General features: G+C 50.0%; 1 protein-coding gene across 2 annotated transcripts in view; it reads right to left on the reverse strand.

Moving 5' to 3' along the window:
• The window catches only part of SMAD7 (SMAD family member 7), a 49,724-nt gene extending 34,091 nt beyond the window's left edge, over positions 1-15,633 (reverse strand). Inside the window, exons 1-3 of one of the 2 annotated variants that reach the window (XM_069626952.1) lie at positions 14,370-15,633; positions 9,747-9,800; positions 1,088-1,159 (exon numbers count right to left, since the gene is read on the reverse strand). In XM_069626952.1, the coding sequence (XP_069483053.1) occupies positions 1,088-1,159; positions 9,747-9,800; positions 14,370-14,862 (619 nt within the window). In that variant the 5' untranslated portion in view covers positions 14,863-15,633. Of the gene's footprint in view, positions 1-1,087; positions 1,163-9,746; positions 9,801-14,369 lie in introns of both variants that reach the window. The other variant, XM_069626951.1, reaches the window with a different exon arrangement.
• Positions 15,634-20,817: the final 5,184 nt, after the last annotated feature.

The raw sequence follows: 20,817 nt of genomic DNA on the forward strand, positions 1-20,817 counted from the left end.
ATAGACTAAAAATTACAATTCTGGAGTAAAATGACAGCTCTGGAGCAAATTACAAATATGAAGTTGGTAGCAACAAATCTCAAGACAACCACCTTTGGGTAGTGGTAAGTGGAAGGAAATCAGCACTGTCTTCAAGACCCACCAAAAGGGAGGAAAGTCAGGCCTTGAGGTCAGAATGTTCTGCTGAGTGAAAAGGCAAGCGTTGCTACAGCTTCAGTGCCCCTCCCAAGAGCAGAACATGGCACATTCCTCAAAAGCAGCAGTAAGCAATATCCATTAGTACTGTAAGTAGACGACAAAGCTATCCGTTAAAACATATATGGGTTACTAAAAACAAGCTTATCATTTAACATAGATCTGTAAAAGGGTCACTGTATGATGATTTAGGAATGCTGATAAGACAGAGGTAAGATAAACTATCTTGAACAACATCATTTGGAGGGCAAAGGGCATTTTGGTTGGACATGCATGCTATTAGCTAAGTGTAACACTGGGACGTTAACATGGAACCTAAAAAATCCTATGAAGCAAGGAACAGCTGGGGATGCAATGAACAACAACTACAAGGAGAGCTGGTGATGGAACAATAGGCTTCTTACAGGTCCCATCACACACACAATCTTTCAAAAACCTATCAAATTTCCAAACAATCATTTCAGTCCCAAAATCCAGAATTGTTTGTAGTGGTCAGTGATAGCTGCCATCATCTTCAATGCCACTCTTATATATCTCTGGCAGCCCCCGAGAGGCGCAAGCCTATTAAACAATACCAAATCATGGTGCTGAACAGAGCCAGTGGCGTTGGTGCAATATGTTACAAAGTGCATGTGTGACAACTTCATGCAAAAGCTTTCTATCGTGAAGGTTGGCTATACCCTGTGTCTTGCAACTGAAAAGGTTTCTCAAAACAAGCGAGTTCTAAATTCTCCCAGAACGACAGAGTCTGCAAAAAGCTACTGTTCTAGACCTAGAAGCCAATTCATTTCCAAGCACTCTAATTCCACCCACAAGTTCGGCTCATTCAATTACATTTTTACCAATTATCACAGTGGGGAATTGTGAGGTAAACGTAGACATCTGAGCTTACCTGAAAGCCCCTCAGGGGCCAGATAATTAGTTCCCCCAGTTTCAGTGGAGGAAGGCACAGAGTCTGGAGGATCTGCTGTAACCAGAGTAGAAAAAAAACAGGCATGGATTAATTTAATTTGGCCACAACACAAGCACCAGTACAACACATAAAGCACCTAACTCCTGCACACAAGCCGCTAAAATTGCTTTCTGTTGGCACATGCATCGCAAACGCAGTAGGAATGATATTTGTAACTTATGGCAACAAAGGCACATGCCTAACCTAGCGACCCTCCTACACTCTAATCCCACATAGAATGCTTTTAGGCCTAAAACTGCAAGTGACACTGCTTACCAGTTGGCCCATTATTAGGCAATTCCGGGCAAAGGTGAACAACACAGTAATGCCCGCAAACCTGTCTGTTTTCATGAACGAGTTTATATAAACTTTGGTTTCATGAAAAATAGTAGACTGTGGACGTTTGGTTAACTTAAAAATATTTCTTTAAAATCAATGTCTGAATACAAGACATGTTACAACAAATGCACCTCTGCATTCTTCTGCGCTACAAGTTGCCATGCCATACATTTTCAATTACAGATGGAATCAGGGTAGAGGGCGCTCAAACACCTGAACAACCAAGTAGGATTAAGGACCCCCAAACCAACAGCTTTGTTACGAAGATGCCATATGCATAGCTGTCAGTTCAGAACTGCTATCCCATGGTAGACACCAACCAAGTAATCACTTCCATAACCTGTAACCTTCCTCCCAGCAACCTCTGTTGCCTCGAAATTGCTTGTACCACACGATTTGGCGTCCTAGCAAGCTCCACGCCATATATAGACCCAAATACATCAATACTACCATTTGCCAAATTCTAGTCCTTACGAGTTTGGGGCCAGCAACACAGCTGCTGCTCTAGTTGATAGGCAACCCCAACTACAATTGCAGTGGGCACAACAATAGAAATGCCAGCACCCTAGAGTGGTCCCAATCTGAGTGTCATGCCACAGCCACTAGCGCCCTGCACAGCCACCAGCATATTCTAGATCGCATAAAGGATTTCTTATGCAAAATACCCTAGCCACTTCATTGCAAAGTTACTTGTGCAATAACCACAACATCCAAACACAGCGCCCAGCCAAGACTTTACTGTGCTTTTACAAGCACCGTTATGAAGACACACGCAAAGAATTGGATAACACAGCTTATTCAAGGGCTAAATCACAGCCCCACCTATATGACTTAGGAAATATAGAAGCATGCTACTAGGACAGCGGTATTCTGGCTAGAACTGGGGGAAGTAGCCAGAGTTCACAAACTTACTTTGATTGACAATGCCCATTGATGATGGGAAAAAAACTTTGCTCTGATCAAAACAGTTTACTTTCTTTGTGTGACTGTTATGTCAGAAAGGGAGTGTTACATTTTCAGGTACTATGCAGTTCACACCACCAACTGAGTCGTTTCTCTGGGCTTAAGCAAAAGGAATATACTGTCACCCACGGAATGGAACCCTCCGATTGATCAATGAACTTTGGGGTTGCAGAGAGTTAACTCAGCAGCAATCTCTCAACCCAACAACCTTTTTTTTTTATTCATCTGAAGCGGTCTAGCCCAAGAGCAAACCCTTAAAATGGCAGGTTGGCGAGCAGGGCGTTTGCTTTACTGTCAATAGAGGGAGGACTCCTGCGCATGCAGTCGAAACGCTTGAGCCATGTCCCAAAATCCACCGCAGTGTAATCTGCTTTTTGTATCAGGGCAAAAAAGGATAACCCATAACAGGAATATACAGTCCGACAGGATGCACTTCATCAAGGCGAAAACAATAGGGGAGACAGGAAATGGAGTTACTTGAGAAATACTCTATGCAGCCCACTTTCAGAGCTCTTGCAGCGTTTTCGACTGTCCAAGGAATGCGTTTGTTTAACCCTTCTGCTCTGCCTGACGCGAGTGTATTGCCCCCCTTTATAATGACGTGGACAACTTCCTTCCAATGGTTGGCTCCACCCTGGAACACTCTCCGTCCAACACTTCCTCCATCCGCTTCCCACCCCTCGACTTCCTCCTCGGGCCGCTGGAAGGGACCTGCTCTGTATAGGAGACGCATCCGAACTTGGCCCGAGGACAATGCAAGGGTGCATTTCAAGAATGAAGGATAGAGCAGACTTTCGGGTCGGAAATAATTGTATATAAAAATTGCTCTATGTAAAGTAATATGGCAAAAGCAATATATACGTAATATCTAACTAACAGACCATTATTCCGCTGATTCATTGGTAAACTGCAATTGAACACCTTTGATTATTGGAGTTGACCTGTTTCAAGTGCTTGCAGTAGGACCAACTTGCTGGCGAGGGCGAGTCTGGAAGGTCTACCTGAACTTCTATGGAGTAAAATGAAGTGGCCTTCTGGAGGTAGTTATTTGCTCCCATTGGTAAGCAAGGGTTTGATGTGGTCTTTAAAGTCGATTTGTAGACCCCCCTTATTTTTTCCCAGGCATATAATCGCCTAATGTTAAAAAAGCCCCATTGGAATGCTGTCTTTGTCACTGGCAGTTCCAAATTCTATAATTCTTCACGAGCTGGCACTCGGAAAATTCACTTTATGCAGAGCTAAATAGCCGTTATGAAGGACACACGGATCCCTTCGATCAACACATATATGCCGAAGATATAAGACTTACTGCATGATATAGGGTCGACTGCTGAAGAACTAGTAAATATACCACGAGGGACAAAACTGAAACTTTTTAGGCGTGATTGGGCATGTACTCTTGACTCTATACAGTTCTATCGCTCATGTTATGTTATGTGCCTGCTTGTAACGCGCCGATAGCCCGCGGCCTCTGAATATGAAATGTTCCTGAGAAAGAGGGAGCATCTAGCCACCTATCTTTTTCCATTCCCTTGTCTGAAAATGCGTTCCCCTTTCCATGCCTTTTAAATCAAACCAACGACCAACTAGGGAGCAAACTATTCATTAGGGTGGACGCATTGGGAAATGCGGCCCCAGGTGGCAGGTGCAAGATCGTGGGTCCATTACAGCATGCCATATCTGTCTCTCAGTTTAAGGTGATGGTCACATCGATTAGTCTCCCAACCTCCACTGCTTATGCCGAGAAGCAGTTTGAGTAAAGAATGCTAGATTGCCACTGTTTTTTTTCTGCCTTCAAACTGCACAGCGCTGAAATCCTGCAGCAAAGTTTAGCTTGGACTCTCTCCAAACTCAAGTTTCTTTTTCCAACCCGCCACAGCGAAATGATGGAATGGACACTCTAAAATACACAACTCTTATGATATAGCGGGCACGCAGAGTACGCTGCAAGTCCAAGACGCAGAGGGCGAGAACGGTGCCCCCTGCTGGTGTGCTTTTTTTGCGCTCCCAAAGCTTAGACAGAGCACAGCATCCCCCAACTTTCATAACTGAAACCCCAAGAGGTTTTTTGTGAAAATAAAATATAGCTAATTTCTGGCTTCAAGAACGAATTTGCCATAGCAACCGAACACCAACACATGAAATCATCTACCACAAATGGAGGGTGCAGTAACCAAATGCCAAATGCTGGTCCAATACTGCGGAGACGGGGGTGGGGTGGTTGGTAACAAGGTGGCTGCACCTCTGAACTGGCAAGAGAACTAGCTGGAACACAGGGCAATCAGGATGGGCCATGAAGGCGACACCATGAGGGTAATCCTGCTGCTACATAAGTATTTGAAAAGCGATCACGACTTCTTGGCACAGCGCTCAGGCTGACTGCGAGACTAGTAGGTCAGTTATTTCAATATAAGCAATGTGCAAATAGCTTTTAGACTTTTTTCCAGTAGTTGGATGGCTTGTGTGCAACTACTCATTAGGAGTAAACACCAATATTGTGCCAAACGCCTGGCTTCCCATTGCTTACATGCACGGCACGTTCAAAAAGCTGCGTCACTTTGATTGGTGTAACCCTGGCACAGTATCAGCTACCTGGCTTTGTCGGTGAAATTACTTTCCACAGGTACAGTCGCTTAAACGAGCGTGCAGGGATTCCTACCTGCAGAACAGGTTATGATTTTCTGATTTACGTTGTAAAATCAGTCTGCCCAGGTCACTCCTAGTAACCCTGGGTAAACAAAGCCAACACAACTCTTGGAACATTGGGAATATCCTGGAGGCAATAGAGACTGAAGAAGGACCACACAAAAGGCCATCATGCAAAAATAAATTGAGAATGAATGACACAGCTCCCGCATTGCAGAACAGGACGCAGCAGGTAACAGAGAAACCGGCCACGTGGTGTATTGGAAGCCTAACATTTCCTACCACGTTCAGGGTCTCTGCACTTGACCGAGGCCCAACTACTGGCCTATCCCATATCCCAATCTCTCAGTGCCACTAAACGAGAGGCACGGTTTGTGGTTTATCTTTTCAACATGGAGGCCTTTGCTCGAATGCCAGATATGGCAATCCTGACCCACCCGCACCAAAAATTAAAAATCCCTCAGAAAAAAGAACTGTGATATTCTGAGCAAATCGCTTTATCTTAATGTTCATCAAATTATAAGGATGTCTAATGCTTCATATATAAAACAAATGTTAAGTATGTTGCCCACTTGCTTTCCCCAGAACATGTTCCAACCTCTCTCCTGTGGTGCCCGGGTTACTGTAACTGGCAATCGGCGAGGACTGAGGTTCTGCTTCATGTACAGCAAAGCCCCTGTTCGAGGTGCCCACCTGGGTATCACGGTTCGAAATTGAGGGGAGCTGGGAAGCTATTTAATTCCTGCTTGTAGCCTAGAAGAGCCTGATTAGCTTGGCACCAACAGCTACCAGGAGTCACTTGTGGCTCTTCGTGCCAACTGATGCCAAATAAATACACATATATGAATGTAACTGTTTATTTGGGACAAACTGTAAATGAACATTCAGACACATTTCTGAGATCTTTAAAGCACAATGGATCACAAATAAGTGACAAAATTATACGTGTGCATCTCATGTGCAAGTTAGGTTCACGGAATGCTATGCACTAGCTCCATGTCTTCCAGTGGTCGCTCCTGGTCACTGGTGAATGCTGGAGACCCAGGAGCTGGTTTTATCTCCTGCTCATCCATCTCAAGTTCGGTCCCTGGTACTGTACATCTTTCCCATATAGTACACCTCGGGCCGAGCTCCCCAGCTAGGATGCTGCACATGGTGCTTCATGCACAGCGCATCCCATGGTTGAGCCCGTTTTGCTGCACACCCTGCTTCATGTACAATGCACTTTATGTGCAAGAAGCCCCACCTGGGTTATTCCATCACGTGTCACCTATGATCATCTGAGGAGGTCCCTGGTGTAATACATGTCGAACAAAATGTTCTGCTAATTCTCGAATACCAACAAAAAATGGTGTTCCCCTTCAGCGAGCCACCAGCTCTTATTCGGTTTCCTATTGGCAACATTCACAACCTCCCATTGGACCGATCCAAAGGACCGATCCCAGCGAAAAGGAACATTCATGCTTTGCGCCTCCATTGTGTACACATTTCGCCGCCTTGTGTCAACAACTAATCAATACATATATGTCCCTTGATCACTGCACGAGGCCTTTGCGCCACTTCGAGAGATGGTGAAAAGGGAGCATGAACTCAGTGGGCTGAGAGCCCATTGGACAAGCCAGTGAAGAACACAATGGTCACGGGATCTAGCCCTGCCCCAACTGAATACAGCCTTATGCTCTTCCGAACTTGCTGAAACAAGCACATTTGAGTCGAGGAATGAATAACCTTTTCTTTACGACCCGTTTGTGGCGTCGCACAAAGGTTCAACTAGCAGTAGGGGTGACAGTTTTTCTATCCCGAGATTGTTCAGCATCCAGGTCGGTGTGTGGTGTATGCTGCTTAAATGGCCAATGTCATTAATATAAGATTGGGCACACCACCGATTGACCAATCAGTGTGCTCGTCAGGATGGTTCTAATTGGCCTGCTGGCCACAGTTCGTGATCATAGTAATGCTTTATGAACCAATCAGGACCCGGCAATGCCTGGTAAATAGCTCTCTGGAAATATTCAATATTGTCCTATATAGATTTTGGGACTAGGCTGTTTATGTATGCATGTCGTTTCCTCGTCACTGTCTCCCGTGTTACTACCCAGTCCATCATCTGGTGTACACATAGTCCATAACCACCTCATATTATAAAGGAACCCCACCCAGGGACTGCCTCCACCACCTGTAAACATACTCTATACAAGGCATGTCTATGTCTGTTCAAAATAACACCCTAATGTTCCCATATATAAAATAAAAACACAACTGCCTGTAAACTGATGTTAAATGTTTACATCAGGTAAAAAATAAGCAGCTTATCCAAGGGTTTCAAACTAAGGGAGAGGATGGCAGCTGCCCCGGAGCATGCTCTAAAAGCATTAATGACCTTTCTAGAGGGCACTATAGTGTGATAATGGGCCTTCATTCCCGACGCAAGTATTCTAGGCTGGGTGGTTGTCGGTTGTCCCGTGACAGTGCCCTACAGAACGCCCAGTGACGTTTTCTTTAGTAAACCCCTCCACTGTAAAGCACCGAGCAAGGTGTACAAGCACGAGCTTCCATTAGGAAAGGACGAAACAAAGTTGCAAGCGAGGCAACTGGCTCCAAACATCGACCCTGCGGGGAAAACTTAAAACATTGCCCTTGCGTCTGCAAAGTTAAGACCAAATGACGCGCCATTCGCTCGCCCTTTATCGGAGCAGGTCAAGCCCCCAGCGGCAGGCGTCAGGTCTGTTTAAATAGCAGGAGCCTGTCGGGACATCCTTGCTTATCTGCAGAAGGCATTTCGGAGCTCTGGGGGAAAGGCTCCGATGAAAGATAATACTCGCAATCGTGCGGCCCTCCTGGGGGCGCGGTAAAGCTGTTGCCGCTCCAGGAGTTAATAACCCCGTCAGAACACGGATGACATTTTTTTAAACAAACAAGGGAACCGTTTTAAGCCATCAGCCTTTCATTTCATATTTCCAAGCCATATATTAGGTTAAATTACTGTTTGACTGACATTAAAACTCTATCGCAGGAGAGACCTCTGGCACGATCGATAGTCGAATCAATTCATCTCCAGACAGAGATGAGAGGTAGCTCACAGCAGCAAACGCCCACCCACCCCCCCCCCACTCCCCACCACCCCCCAGGCCGCCTTCTGCCTCTCTTGGATGTGCTGACCCCGGTTCCTTCAGCTTCCCTCTGCCAGGCCAGTGCCATTTATCCTGCCCGGGGGCAAGCTGGCAGCCGACCAGGAGTTTATACACAGACAACTGCAACAGAGCTGGTGCCAGCCTCCCATGGGCTCCTGCCCTGGCGGCCGGCCATTCAATTACAGGCAGGAGGCACGGGGGAAACTGCGCGCGGGCAAGGGCTGAGGGACCGAGGGGGGCAGAGCTAAGGAAACCGCCGATGGGCCTTAGGCTGCCCGAGCGTGGCACAGGGTGCATAGCGGAGGCCTATACCCGAAATACATTTACCCCCCCCCCCCAAAAAGGCCGTTTTCTGGCACACTTAATCTGCCCTACGATTTCGGGGAGATGTTGGCTGGAACTGAAAACGTGGTCCTTTGTGAGAGAGACTCCGTGGAGTTCAGGAAGGCTTGCAGCCTGCACTCGATACACAGCACCCACACAGATACGAGACCCAGTGACTCCAATACAATCATGCTTCATCGGCAATAGTTTTACCAAAGTTGAATTATACATCTATCGAATCGATATGGGTTTGCTGCATGTGGCCTGCACTCTGTAACTACCAGGTGCTTAAACTGTATGTCCCACCCCGCGATCATCACTTTGATATGAGGCAATGTTTAAGCACTGAAGGCTAGGAGAGGACCCTCACTTTGACAGAAGGCAATGTGTAAGCACTGGAGGCTAGGAGAGGACCCTCACTTTGACAGAAGGCAATGTGTAAGCACTGGAGGCTAGGAGAGGACCCTCACTTTGACAGAAGGCAATGTGTAAGCACTGGAGGCTAGGAGAGGACCCTCACTTTGACAGAAGGCAATGTGTAAGCACTGGAGGCTAGGAGAGGACCCTCACTTTGACAGAAGGCAATGTGTAAGCACAGGAGACTAGGAGAGGGCCCTCACTTTGACAGAAGGCAGTGTTTAAGCACTGGAGGCTAGGAGAGGACCCTCACAGCACTGGGGGCTAGGAGAGGACCCTCACTTTGAAAGAAGTCAATGTTTAAGCACTGGAGGCTAGGAGAGGACCCTCACAGCACTGGGGGCTAGGAGAGGACCCTCACTTTGACAGAATGCAATGTTTGAGCACTGGATGCTAGAAGAGGAAGAAGCGTTCATGTTCTGCTGTTAGTTAAATCCCCCTCAACGCAATAGTGTCTCGTTACCCACCAAGAAGACAAGGTGGGGGTTTAAAATAAACCGAGGCCCGACGGCCACACGCTTCTTGATCATGTTAACAGATAGAGCATAACGCCCAGAACGTGCCCACAACCTTAAAAAGATGTGGGCATGCCCCCCCCCGCACCCAAGCCCACACGTAGAACTACCACTACGATGGCCGAGGCCGTGAAGCCCCAACCTTCTAAAAACATGACATTGGTATGGGGAAAAAAAGAAGAAAATAAAACATATTTCTGCCGTCATAAACATGCGCAAAGGACAAACTCTGCGAAATGACATAAAGACATAAAATGCACTCACCGGTTGGTTTTAAAAAGTCCATGGGGTATCTTGAGTAGGGCGGAGGGGGGGATTCTGGAATGAGAAAGAAAGGAGCGCGGGTTAGAAGGCAGAGCGCCATGGGAGAGAAGCATAGAAAGTTTTGATAGCAGGGGCACTCTTCGGAGGCGAGCTGTTTGTCTTAGCGCCGGGGGTTGGAGGCCGGGCCGGGCGGCCAGGCGGGATCGCCTTGATATTTGGCAGTCAGATAAACAAGAGGGCCCGCCTGGCGCCAGTCTCCCTGCTATCTGCTCCTCTGGCTGTCTGCAGCCGAGCGGGGCCTCTCCTTGGCTCGGCTCTCACACACTCCAGCCCTGGAAAGCACCCACTTGGGCAGGGCCGGCCTGAGTGCAGAGCCGAGGGGGCAGAACCAGAGGGCTACTTGCCCCCTTCCTGGAGGGGGGCAGTGGGATCCCTCCCGTAGGAAAGCAAGTATTGCCATTATAACCACCAGAACCCGGAGAAAGCTCTGCGTCGTCAAGCCAACCTCTAAAAGGGGGCGTATTTAGGGTTCGGGGAGCACAAAAGTGCCAAGGAGGAGTTTGTTCGTCCTTTTTGCATAGGCTTGCATAATAACCTGGCACTTAAGTGGTTAAAAAGCACCATGTAAAGGGATTAGAAATGCAAAACTTTCAAGTTTGCATGCAGTTGCACGAAGCCGGACGGCAGACGAAATATCTCTCTACCGAGCTTGACAGGTCTAACCATTCTTTGAGAGGACGGTTGGCACCACACGACATTGAAAATAACATGCCCCCGGTTCCCAGGAGTTGGAGACTCGCCCCCGTGGGCGCAGAGAAGCCGGGAGTGCCCTGCACTGGACACAAGGCGTGACGTCTTTGGATGGCCCTGTTATCGGTGCCCTCCTGCCCCTAGCTAGCTCACGCTGATTAGTTGGGAGTGATTAGAGATGCCACCAGAGTCACTCGAGAATACAATACGGGGCCCCCTACAGTGACACGTTTCATACCAGACCACCACAAGCTCAACTAAAAGCATGCTAGCACACCCCCCCCTTGCCATGCAGTAAATGGTGCCAACAGCCCTGATATGCAAGGAGGTTTTCGACTGTACAATGGCGGTGTGAGTGTGTGTTCACAACTTCATGCAATGGTGAGAGAAGGCATGCCACACACACGCTGTGTAACCATAGCAACAAAGAATGTTATTCTCCCTCGCGGGGCTCGTGTGGGTACTAGATGTGTGAGGGGAAGGTGCATTGTGGGAGCCTTCCCTTTGCAGCGTGGTCACGGTTTCTAAAGAGGACCCGGGATACCAGCACTCCAGGGCAGGGGGCCGGCAATGCACGCAGTACATGCCTTCCCAACACACACTTTTGAGTGCAACTGTGTTTGTGCTCACATATACGGTCTCCAGTACAGCCCCTACCTCCTCCCTGGCATTGCTAGCCTGCCCAGTAGAGCCGCCGGAGGTGTACATAGTGCATTGTATGGCAGGGCAATGGCACCCCCTAACGCACGGCGGCAGCGGGCACGTCCAGCATAAGAGACCGGTGGCACGGCTGCACCAGTGTAGGCCAACAGAGGCATCGGCGCCTTAATTACGGGTCACGTTGAGCTGGGGCTCTAATGTTCTATAATGGGCTTCTTGGCACCCCGGCGCAAAATTACAGGTCAGTGCTAGGATAGCTTTATGGCGCCATGCGTCCCATCGACGCCTAAAGGGGAAGTTGCACTCAAAGGGACCCTTTCCTTTCCAATGACTCCATGCTACAGAAGCCCCCTGGGCCGCGCCATATGCAAAGCCCGCCCCCATGCCGTACGCATGTTTCCTTGAGCCAGAACAGATGCAGTTTCCATGTGCATCCGGTGGGGAGGGACCACGTTGCATATAGAATGCAGGAACATTGGCAGGGTGCATGGGATGCAGGGGTATGTATATAGGCCCCTGGTGTTTGAATGAATGCAGGAAGAGCTCCCATGCAAAGTGCCTTTGGTTATTGGACAGCATGGGACGCCTCCAGTGGGAAGCATGCGTCATATGGAATGCACGAACAATCTTAGCATGCCACGTGGAAGCCTGTGTACGCTGCTTGCAACAGAGGACATAGGCACCTTACCATGTGGTTTTATACCATTCAGTTAAAGCTCCCATGCAGCACATGGACAGCATTGCATGACTCCACTACAGGTCTCGAAACATCTGGGAGAAATGCCTTCTTCCAGCCGAGCCAACTGGTAACGTACAAACATGCATGTCACATTTGAGAACCAGGACACCTCTAACCATACCGGATCATACTTAATGACCAAAAGGCTAAAGTTTGCCTCTCGATTCGGGGGGTGTTGTGTGCCCCGCTTTCCCGGCGGTAGCTCCTACCTCTGGACAGCCAGAGGCTGGTTTTAGCGCCTGCTCGTAGAATCTCAATTTCGAACCCTACCTCTGGGTACCAGGGCGTGCCACTTGCGTTACAGAGGACATGGGCACCCTGGGTTTCAGTTTATGCAAGGAAAGCGCGCATGCAACAAGTGGACAGCATTGTGTGGGGGGAGGGCACCCATGTGTGATATGGAACGATGCGGCTGGCATTACATAGAAGACACCATTTTAAAGCATGTATGGCAAGCTCCCATGCAACACGTGGACAGCACTGGGTGCCATGCAACATGTTGACAGCACGTCACGTAGCGCTCACACAAGTCATATGTAATGGAGGGGTAAGTATGCTGCTTGCATTACATAGAAGACACAGGCATTCTGTGTTTTAATGCCAGTAGGGAAGGCTCCCATACAACATGTGGACAGCTTTGGGTATATGGCATGTAGGGGTATGTATGCGGCTTGCATAGAAGACACCGTTTTAATGCATGTAGGGAAGGCTCCCATGCAACTCTTGACCGCACAGGGCGCTTCCACAAGGCATATGGCATGGAGGGCTATGTATGCCGCTTGCATTATGTAGAAGACAGGTAGCTTGTGTTTTAATGCCTTTAGTGAAGGCTCCCATGCAACATATGGACAGCTTGGGGTGTCATACAGCATGGGGGGTAACTTATGCGGCTTGTATTATGAAGAAGACAAGCATCTTACGTTTTATTGCCTGTAGGGAAGGCTCCCACGCAACATGTGGACAGTTTGGGGTGTCTCTGTCACGTGGAATGCGAAACACTAACACCTATGGGATATTTGGAACGAAGAGGCAAGTAGGTCCCGCATGTGGAATACACGTGAAACACAAAAGAAAGTAATAAGGTCCTTTGTGGTTTGTTACAGGGGGTGGAATGGGTTACAGCTGCATTGAAAGAAAAGCAAAAGAACAAGACGTCCCAGCGGAGTAAAATGCAACGCAGTGATGCACCTAGGCCCAACTGCGAGTACTAACAGTGCTGTGCACCCCAGGACGGGAGCATACGAGGGCCACCCTTGAACACGATAACGTGCACGCACTGAGAAGATGCTAGCGATGAGTAGGAGGGGTGCCATTCAGTGTATGGAAACACGGACGGAGAGCCCCTTGAATGCATGTTACCCATTTCCATTGCAGTGACAACCCTGCGGCCACCGTACGAGCCCCTGCCGGCCACATGCCGCTGCGGGGGCCATGCAGTTTAACAGTCCAGCATGTGCGGTGAGTGGAATTCGCGGACTTTGGGAGGCGTGGGGGGTTTTGGTATACCAAGCTGCACACGTGCTGGTATGCAGTTCTGCGTGTTGGCGAGTCCGACTGGGCGGCATGCAGGCAGGTTTGCAGCGGCCGGTGTGAAAGGTCTGACATGCCGTGGCAGCAGTAGCGTGCACAGCGGTGAATACTAGAGCACACATCGGGTGTGTCAATGTGCATGGCCTGTGTACAGCGTAAGGTGAGTGTGTAGGGCCCCAGTGCGACAAGACGTCTCCCGGTTGCACACCAGGCCTCGTAGTATCAATACGTATGAGTCTGTGCAAAGGTGCCTGCGGCCGCTTGGCGTGCAATGGATGATGCGTGTGTGTGCATGCATACATGCATGCATGCACGGCATACCAAATCCACTCCTTGCAGGTCTTGTGTGATTGGCCGCATAGCGTGCGGGCCGTCAGTATTAGCGTGTGGCCGCACGGCCTGCACTAGGTGGTCAATTAGTGAAGACAAGTGACTCGGGTGATGGGAATTGGCCACCACTCTGTACTATTAGCAGGAAAGGTCATTCATAGCGATACGTGGGCATATCATGCAGTATCTTCATTGCGTTGGGTAGCGTGTGTTTGCACTTACAGTATATATATAGTATGTGTGTATAGTACGCATGTCGGTAGCTAGTTATGTAATGTGTTTCAGGATTGCAGACAGCCTGCAAAGGATGCGAAGGTGAGTGGAGTGTATTGGAAAACAGCGAGTACAGAGGTGTCTGTATGTAGCAGGCCCTGCAAAGCAAGAGTTGTACAATGTGCAAGTGTTTTGGGAGTTGCTGGCCCATCCATGCAACATCAGGACGTGCACACTATTGCACGGGGGCACATGATGTGCACAGGTCATTCATGACGGGTGCGTTAGTGATTACAGAGGAGCGCATCTGTGCATGCAAAAGATCCGACACACGCACCCACGCACGCACGCATAAGGTTCAACACAAGCATGCAGACACAGGGCCGTGCAGCGGTCCTTACCTAGCTCGCAGAGCCGGCTCAGGTGGTGCGGGTTGCAGCACACCAGCTCGGGGTCAGCCTTGCCGTGGCTCTCGCAGCCGCTGAGTCTCTTGAGCTCGCAGGAATGCCTGAGGTCGGGCCATCGGAAGAGGCGGCAGAGCAGCAGCGGCAGGGCCTGGGGCCGCGGCTCGGCGGGCAGCAGCAGGCAGGCGGTGCGGGTGGCCCCGCGGGACTCCACGGCCTGCAGCAGCGCCTCCAGCTGCCGCTCCTTCAGCCTCTTCAGCGCAGAGTGGCCCAGCGCCTTCAGCTCGGCCTCCGGGGGGCCCGGAGCGGCGCGAGCGATCTTGGCCGCCTTGCCCATGCAGCAGCCCCCGGCGCTGGTGGTGGTGGTGCCGCCGCCCACCGCAGGGTGCGAGTCCCGGGCCTCGGCCTCCGCGCCCTCCCCGCCGCCGCCGCCGGGCGCTCGGCTCTTCCAGAGCCGCCGGACCAGCAGCGATCGTTTGGTCCTGAACATGCGGGACGGCGAGCAGCGGCTTCCCCGGCGGCTACCAGGCGAGCATGCCGTCCGCAAACCATGAAGGATCCGGGCTCCGAGGCCGGCGGGGCACAGCCAGCAGCAGCCGCCCCCCGAAAGGTCTCCGAGCGGGGGGCGATCCGGGCGGCCCAGGCGCTCTCCGACATGCGCCAGTCTCCGGGCGCGCAGGGGCCCCCGGGGATCCGGCCACCTCCAGCGGGGCTCTCCCGGCGGTCACCTCCAAGCAGGGCTCGCTCCACTCCCACGGACGGCCAGCCCTCACCTCCCGCCTCCGGGCAGCAGGCAGGGCATCCCCCGAGGCTGAGCGTCCACCTTCCAGGAGACCACGCAGGCCGACAGGCAAAGAAAACAGGCAGGCAAAAAAGAAAGCAGGCAGGTCCTCTCCCAGGGCGAAGGCGCACGCTGTGCGGATCCGAGCGACGGCGGTCCAGTGGCCGGCCGAGGGGCGCAGGGTTCAGCGTCAGGCCAGGGGCACCCCTGGAATATGCAGGATGCGCCGCGATCCGGGGCGTCACAAGCCCCCCTCTGCAGCCCTGCACGCAGTGCACGCAATCCGGGTGTAGAGTGTTGTCTGCAGCCGCACCGGGTCCTGGCGTCGCGCTCTGCGGGGCCCCTCTCTTTCAGCTCGGGCAGCAGCGCTCCTCAGTTCCCGGGCTGTTGCTGCTGTTGCTGCTGCTTCTCGGCGGAGAGCTCTGAATCCAGTGAGGTGGATGTTACCTAGAGCAGCCCGCTCGCTCCCGCTCTCCGCCTCCCCACCACCCCCACTGGCGCCTCAGCCCTCCCCACGCCCCCGCCTCCCGTCTCTCCCGCCCCCCTGGCCTCTCTGTCTCCACGCTCTCTCCCCCCACTGTCCCTGGCTGGCAGCCCCCGGCTCTGCTCGCAGTCTCCAGTGCGCAGTGGCGCGGCCCGGTCACATGGGCGTCTAGACACCCTGTCGCTTTAGAAAAGAAAAAAAAAAAAAAGTGATTGTGTTGCGCAAACAGCAGCTCGGGTTTCCGAGAGCTCTGCTTCCAGAGCAGCCCGGGTCTGTGTACATGCACGGGGAGGGAGGGTGCAAAGGGCTCTGCTGACGGTGCCTGTGTGCATGCGTGCACCGTGCACGGTGCCACGGAGCTCTGCCCCCCACTCGTTGTACACGCACAGGAGAGAAATGCTGCACGAGCTTTTGCTCCCATGGCTGGAGTGTATGCACTGTGCATTGAAGGAGATGTAGTTCTTCTGCGGCCAGGATAGCCTTACAGTGCGTGCATTCACTCGGAGGGGGCGTATTGCAACGGGGATGTGCACTCGTCCGGAATCTGTGTATTACGCAGGGGGATCTGCGCGCAGGGTCTGTGTGTGCATGTAGGTATGGCGCTAAATTGCACGCAGGGTCTTTGGGTGCATGTAGGTATGGTGCTAAAATGCACGCAGAGTCTGTGTGTGCATGAAGGTATGGTGCTAAGGCGATGTGCCATCCGCACGTGTAAGGACCGTATCACCAACGGGCTCAGTGCGTGTACGTGCTGCAGGGAGTGGGTGCATTGCACGGTGGCGGAGAGCTGTGCACGCACAGTGCACGCGTGGGCCTCACAGGGCCATGTTGCCAGAATGTCTGTATGTGGCTGGGAATGTACCGCCGGGTTATGTCTCCATGGCTTGCGGGCATACCCAGTGGAAGGGGATTAATTCCAGAGACAAGGCACATACATTCATTGTACACCTGGATGGCGCATGGACACGCCGCCAGTCCTTTCCGGTGTACCTGCTTGCTTTGTATACGGGGTCATCACACTGTTTTGCTTCTGGAGTATTTGGCCGCCTGTGCACATGCACTCTTCATTTATGTAAACGCAACCTTCTTAAACCCACGTACACGACCCTGCAAGCCGGGGTTTCATTCTTGCACTGTGCACGAAAGAGGATTATACTGCGTCCCCACACCATCCTTAGTCCCCGTGCGCACATCACGGAGAATACCCACAGTTCTGACTGCACCCAAGCCTCTGTACCTGTGTTCAGGGGAAATTAAATGCTTTTTAGGGATAGTTTCACTGGAAATGCACTGAAAGAAAACGCCGTACACAGAAGGCGAGCTCTTTTAGGGCCTCCAAAACGAGACTGTGTACACACGAAGGAAGGGGCGAGTGTGTCGGCGAGCCCTGCGAGCGCGCTGCCCACCACAGCGTTCCACGCTGCCCTCCAGAATCTGGGGAACCCACCCCGCGTGCTTTGCCTAGTCTCCCAGCCCTCCCCTCCCCCGCGCCTCTTTGTCGGCGCGGAAGTGTTGTCGGGATCCACGGCTCTTGGAACGCAGCCGAAAACGTGCCGGCTCAGGTAAGTGCACACGTTGCGCGAGGGCGCACGCACGAGATGCCTGGGCTGGAGCCTACCTCTCGACTCCGTTAAGTCTAAGGCGCCCCCTTCTGATTGAAGGGGGTATGGGTGACGACGGACGGACACAAACGGTTATGGGGGGAAGGAATCATGCCTGGTGTCAACCCCAAGTTAAGGCGAACTTTGTCACAGAAGAGAATGTGAACTCTTTATCTGTACGGGGACATTGCCGCCCCTTCGCCTTTTCTTCTTCTTCGTATTGTTTATTAATAGTGTCATTCGATTTTCAATATTGTAATTTTAATTGTTTTTGTATAGAACGCTTATACACAGCCGAAGTGCTTCAAAGCGCATTATTGTTATTATTAGTCATTATGATTGCATACTTTTAGTCACCATGAAACAGGCCTGAGCGTGAGCCTGCTTGCACTGGTTTATTGCAATGCATTAAAACACCCCTTCATGTGCGCTGCGATGTCCCACATTCCCCCGGTCCAATGGTGGCCGAGTTCCTCAGTAAAAAGGACTAACTAACAATGTCTTTGAAGTTACCACGTAGCAGGCAGGAGGGGTTAGTTACCTACTTTATCACAGATGCTGAAGTAATCAGCAGTATACAAAGAAAGGCCCCACAACGATCCCTATAGCGCCCAGTCCACCTTCAACTGTCTACCACCAGAACCTCCACTACACTCGACATTCCACCTTCCAGCTCCACCTTCCTCATTCCAAATACCATCCAGCCAGATAGCATATAAAGAATACAGCAGTCTTCTCACAGCGCCCAGAGACTGTCCCTCCCTTTAAGAGCGCTATATAAATGTAACCACCCATTCATTGAATACGAGCACATGTGGAAGTTAGGCCCCTCTAAATATGATTTGGCAATATGTCCTGAAGCTAATCTCTACATATCCACACTCCAGTAGGGGGGGCGGGTCTGGGAGGGCCACCCACACAGTTCAGCAGTGTAAACACCTTGAGAATGGGGAGTTCACTTCTGTATGGCTTGGACTAAGAGCCGAATATTGTAGCCTTGCACACGCAGTGCCGCCATCTTCGAATTGTAGACAAAGGGTAACTTCTGGTGGAGTGATTGCCAGGAGTGATGGAACATTCACACGAACTGCGGGGAGATCCATAGTCTTTGAGCCGTGTGCAATCTTTATTGGACGCACTTACCTTGCCTATGTTAACAGGGCCGGCACGCTGAAGCGGCACATAAGTGGCACGCGCAAAACTCATTGTCACCATCCGGTGAGCAACGTAGAACCCGGCTCTGCATTGGACCCCAAAATGGAGGCAGAAATGCTGGATGATGGAAGCCCATTGACCCTCGATTTGGACAAGGTCATATCGCTGATACTAATCTATCTCACTGAAGGTGAGGCAGTATCCACATATGAACTCAGCTATTCTAGGTATAACACAGTTAAGGCTACTAAGGGAAGGAACACATTATTAGACAGCTTCCATTCATAAATTCCACCTTATCTAGATGTGGTCCATTCTATCAGATGTATTAATGAAAGGGGAGACTGACCCGAGTAAGGACATGAATAACTTGAGGAAAAGTGGTCCGCAATGCCCAAATGTGGATGAAGCACTGCATGCTGACAAATGCTATGTGGGGTACATTTAAAGCTCTAAGCAGAAATCGCCTTCAAAACAAAAACCGCATTGAAACAGTGCCACAAAACGGCCTTGTTTGTGTCTTCCTGGCGTATGTATGGCAAGCATTTAACAATGCCACTCAAAGAATGGCTCTACGTTTGTTTTATTTTCAAGTTGAATCATAAGAAAACAACCTGCATTCAGAACGGCAGCACATTTGCTGTTCTGGCCTCTGAATACTAAATCTGCGCACAGCATTCAAGACGGCCCTACATTTGTTCTTTCTTTCTTTTAAAACACCACCACGTTGTGCGCTCTATTGAAACATACCCCTGCATTCTTTATTTCATCTGATTGCCAAAAAGTTAGGCAATACCTCACAAGAACGGCATTGTCTACTAATAAATCACATGAGGGGCAAAGAGTTCTATTTTTCACTCAACATGGATTTTGTTTCCTTTTGATGTGAACCACAGTGCTCAAATTGCAGTAAATGAAAGAAATAACATGATGTTTTTTTTTCCATGTAATATCAAAGAAATTCTGTGCAGTATCCCTTTGTGTCCATGGACCAACAGTATATGCAAACCCCCCCAGCAGATCAATTGAAAGTCAATCCTGTGGGTTGCAGAAACCGTTGTAAACTTGCAATGAACACACATGTGAATCTGCTCTTGAAAATAAGGAAAATGCAGGTTAAAAGTTAATGTCAAATGACAGCTTTTGCTCGCACAGAAATATGATTGAATATGTGTGGGGGGGGGGTTGGTTCTATAATGTACATTATATTTGTGGCCAAAAGACTTGTTTACTTAGAAAAGACACAGAAACCAGTAAAGCTGGGTTTTTGGCCAAGGCACAGAATTCAATGGCCAGCCGTACCTCCCACTGCAAAGTCACATCCGTTAGTGAACCAGACCACAATGATATATGAAAAGGCCAAGCGTGTGAGGATTCACTGCCCTGTTAGACTAGCCAGAAGCCCTGGAAGAAGGAACAATGGAAGCCAATATGGCTGGTGCATGACCAAGAGGTGCGATTTCCTCCAGCACCCACTCTGAAGGAGGAACTGTCAAACTTCAAAGCGCATCATAAAATTCCTTTGTTTCAAGCCGAGCCTGGCAGAGACAGTTTGCTGTGGGCGTTTGCAGCACCGCCCACACATGTGACAAATCCACCCCATTGACATTAAAGAACTTCTGTAGTTCAAGACATTTTTCCAGCACCCTGAATAAGTAGTAATTTTGTATTATGCCAGTTTTCCATGTGATTTTTGGACAAATGTAAAGAGAACAAATACGTTTCCTGCACTTGGTGAACTGAAATGGCCATGAAAGATGCATTTCGGGGTGAATTCTAAATGGGATAAATATGAATCTCGGTGGGAAGATGCAAATTGTTATTGGGAATATGTGTAGGCATTGGCAGAATTTTAAATATTATGCATTTCATTAAAACAGCAAAAATGTGCCAGGGAGATGGCGATCGGATTGTCAAATTCCCTATGACCAATTGAATCTGCATATCTACTTCTTATGGAAGTGGCTAGTATACGTTTGAAGTTTTGATCTATAACTCATTTTTGGTAAACAAAAAAAGTAGGCTGGAGAGACACATAAATGTCATAAATGCAAACACATAAATTATGTCATTTCCCCTGAACCAATCGGCCCAGGGGGAGTGCAGAGGACTGGTAGGCTGTCCTATCCAGGATAGGAGTAATTCCAGAGTACTTCACCCAGGTTGTACATTTGATGATGTCATTTTGGCTATATAAGGGGGGAGACAGAGAAACACAAGGGACTCTCAAGACTCACTCATGCACTGAACAATCAAAATCCATTCAAGATCCAGGAAACGAGATACATCCATCCAGGCAGATCCATCCATACATCCAGATCCAGGCACCCCCAAGAATCCAGGGAGAAAGGAGAGTAGGCAGCTGATTCCTTCCCAGAGAGTGCAGTGACCAGACTTGCCTAGCTGTCCAGCATTCCATCCAAG

This window comes from Ambystoma mexicanum, chromosome 6p (genome assembly GCF_040938575.1).
Source record: "Ambystoma mexicanum isolate Mex_15411 chromosome 6p, UKY_AmexF1_1, whole genome shotgun sequence".
NCBI classification, from domain to species: Eukaryota; Metazoa; Chordata; class Amphibia; order Caudata; family Ambystomatidae; genus Ambystoma; species Ambystoma mexicanum.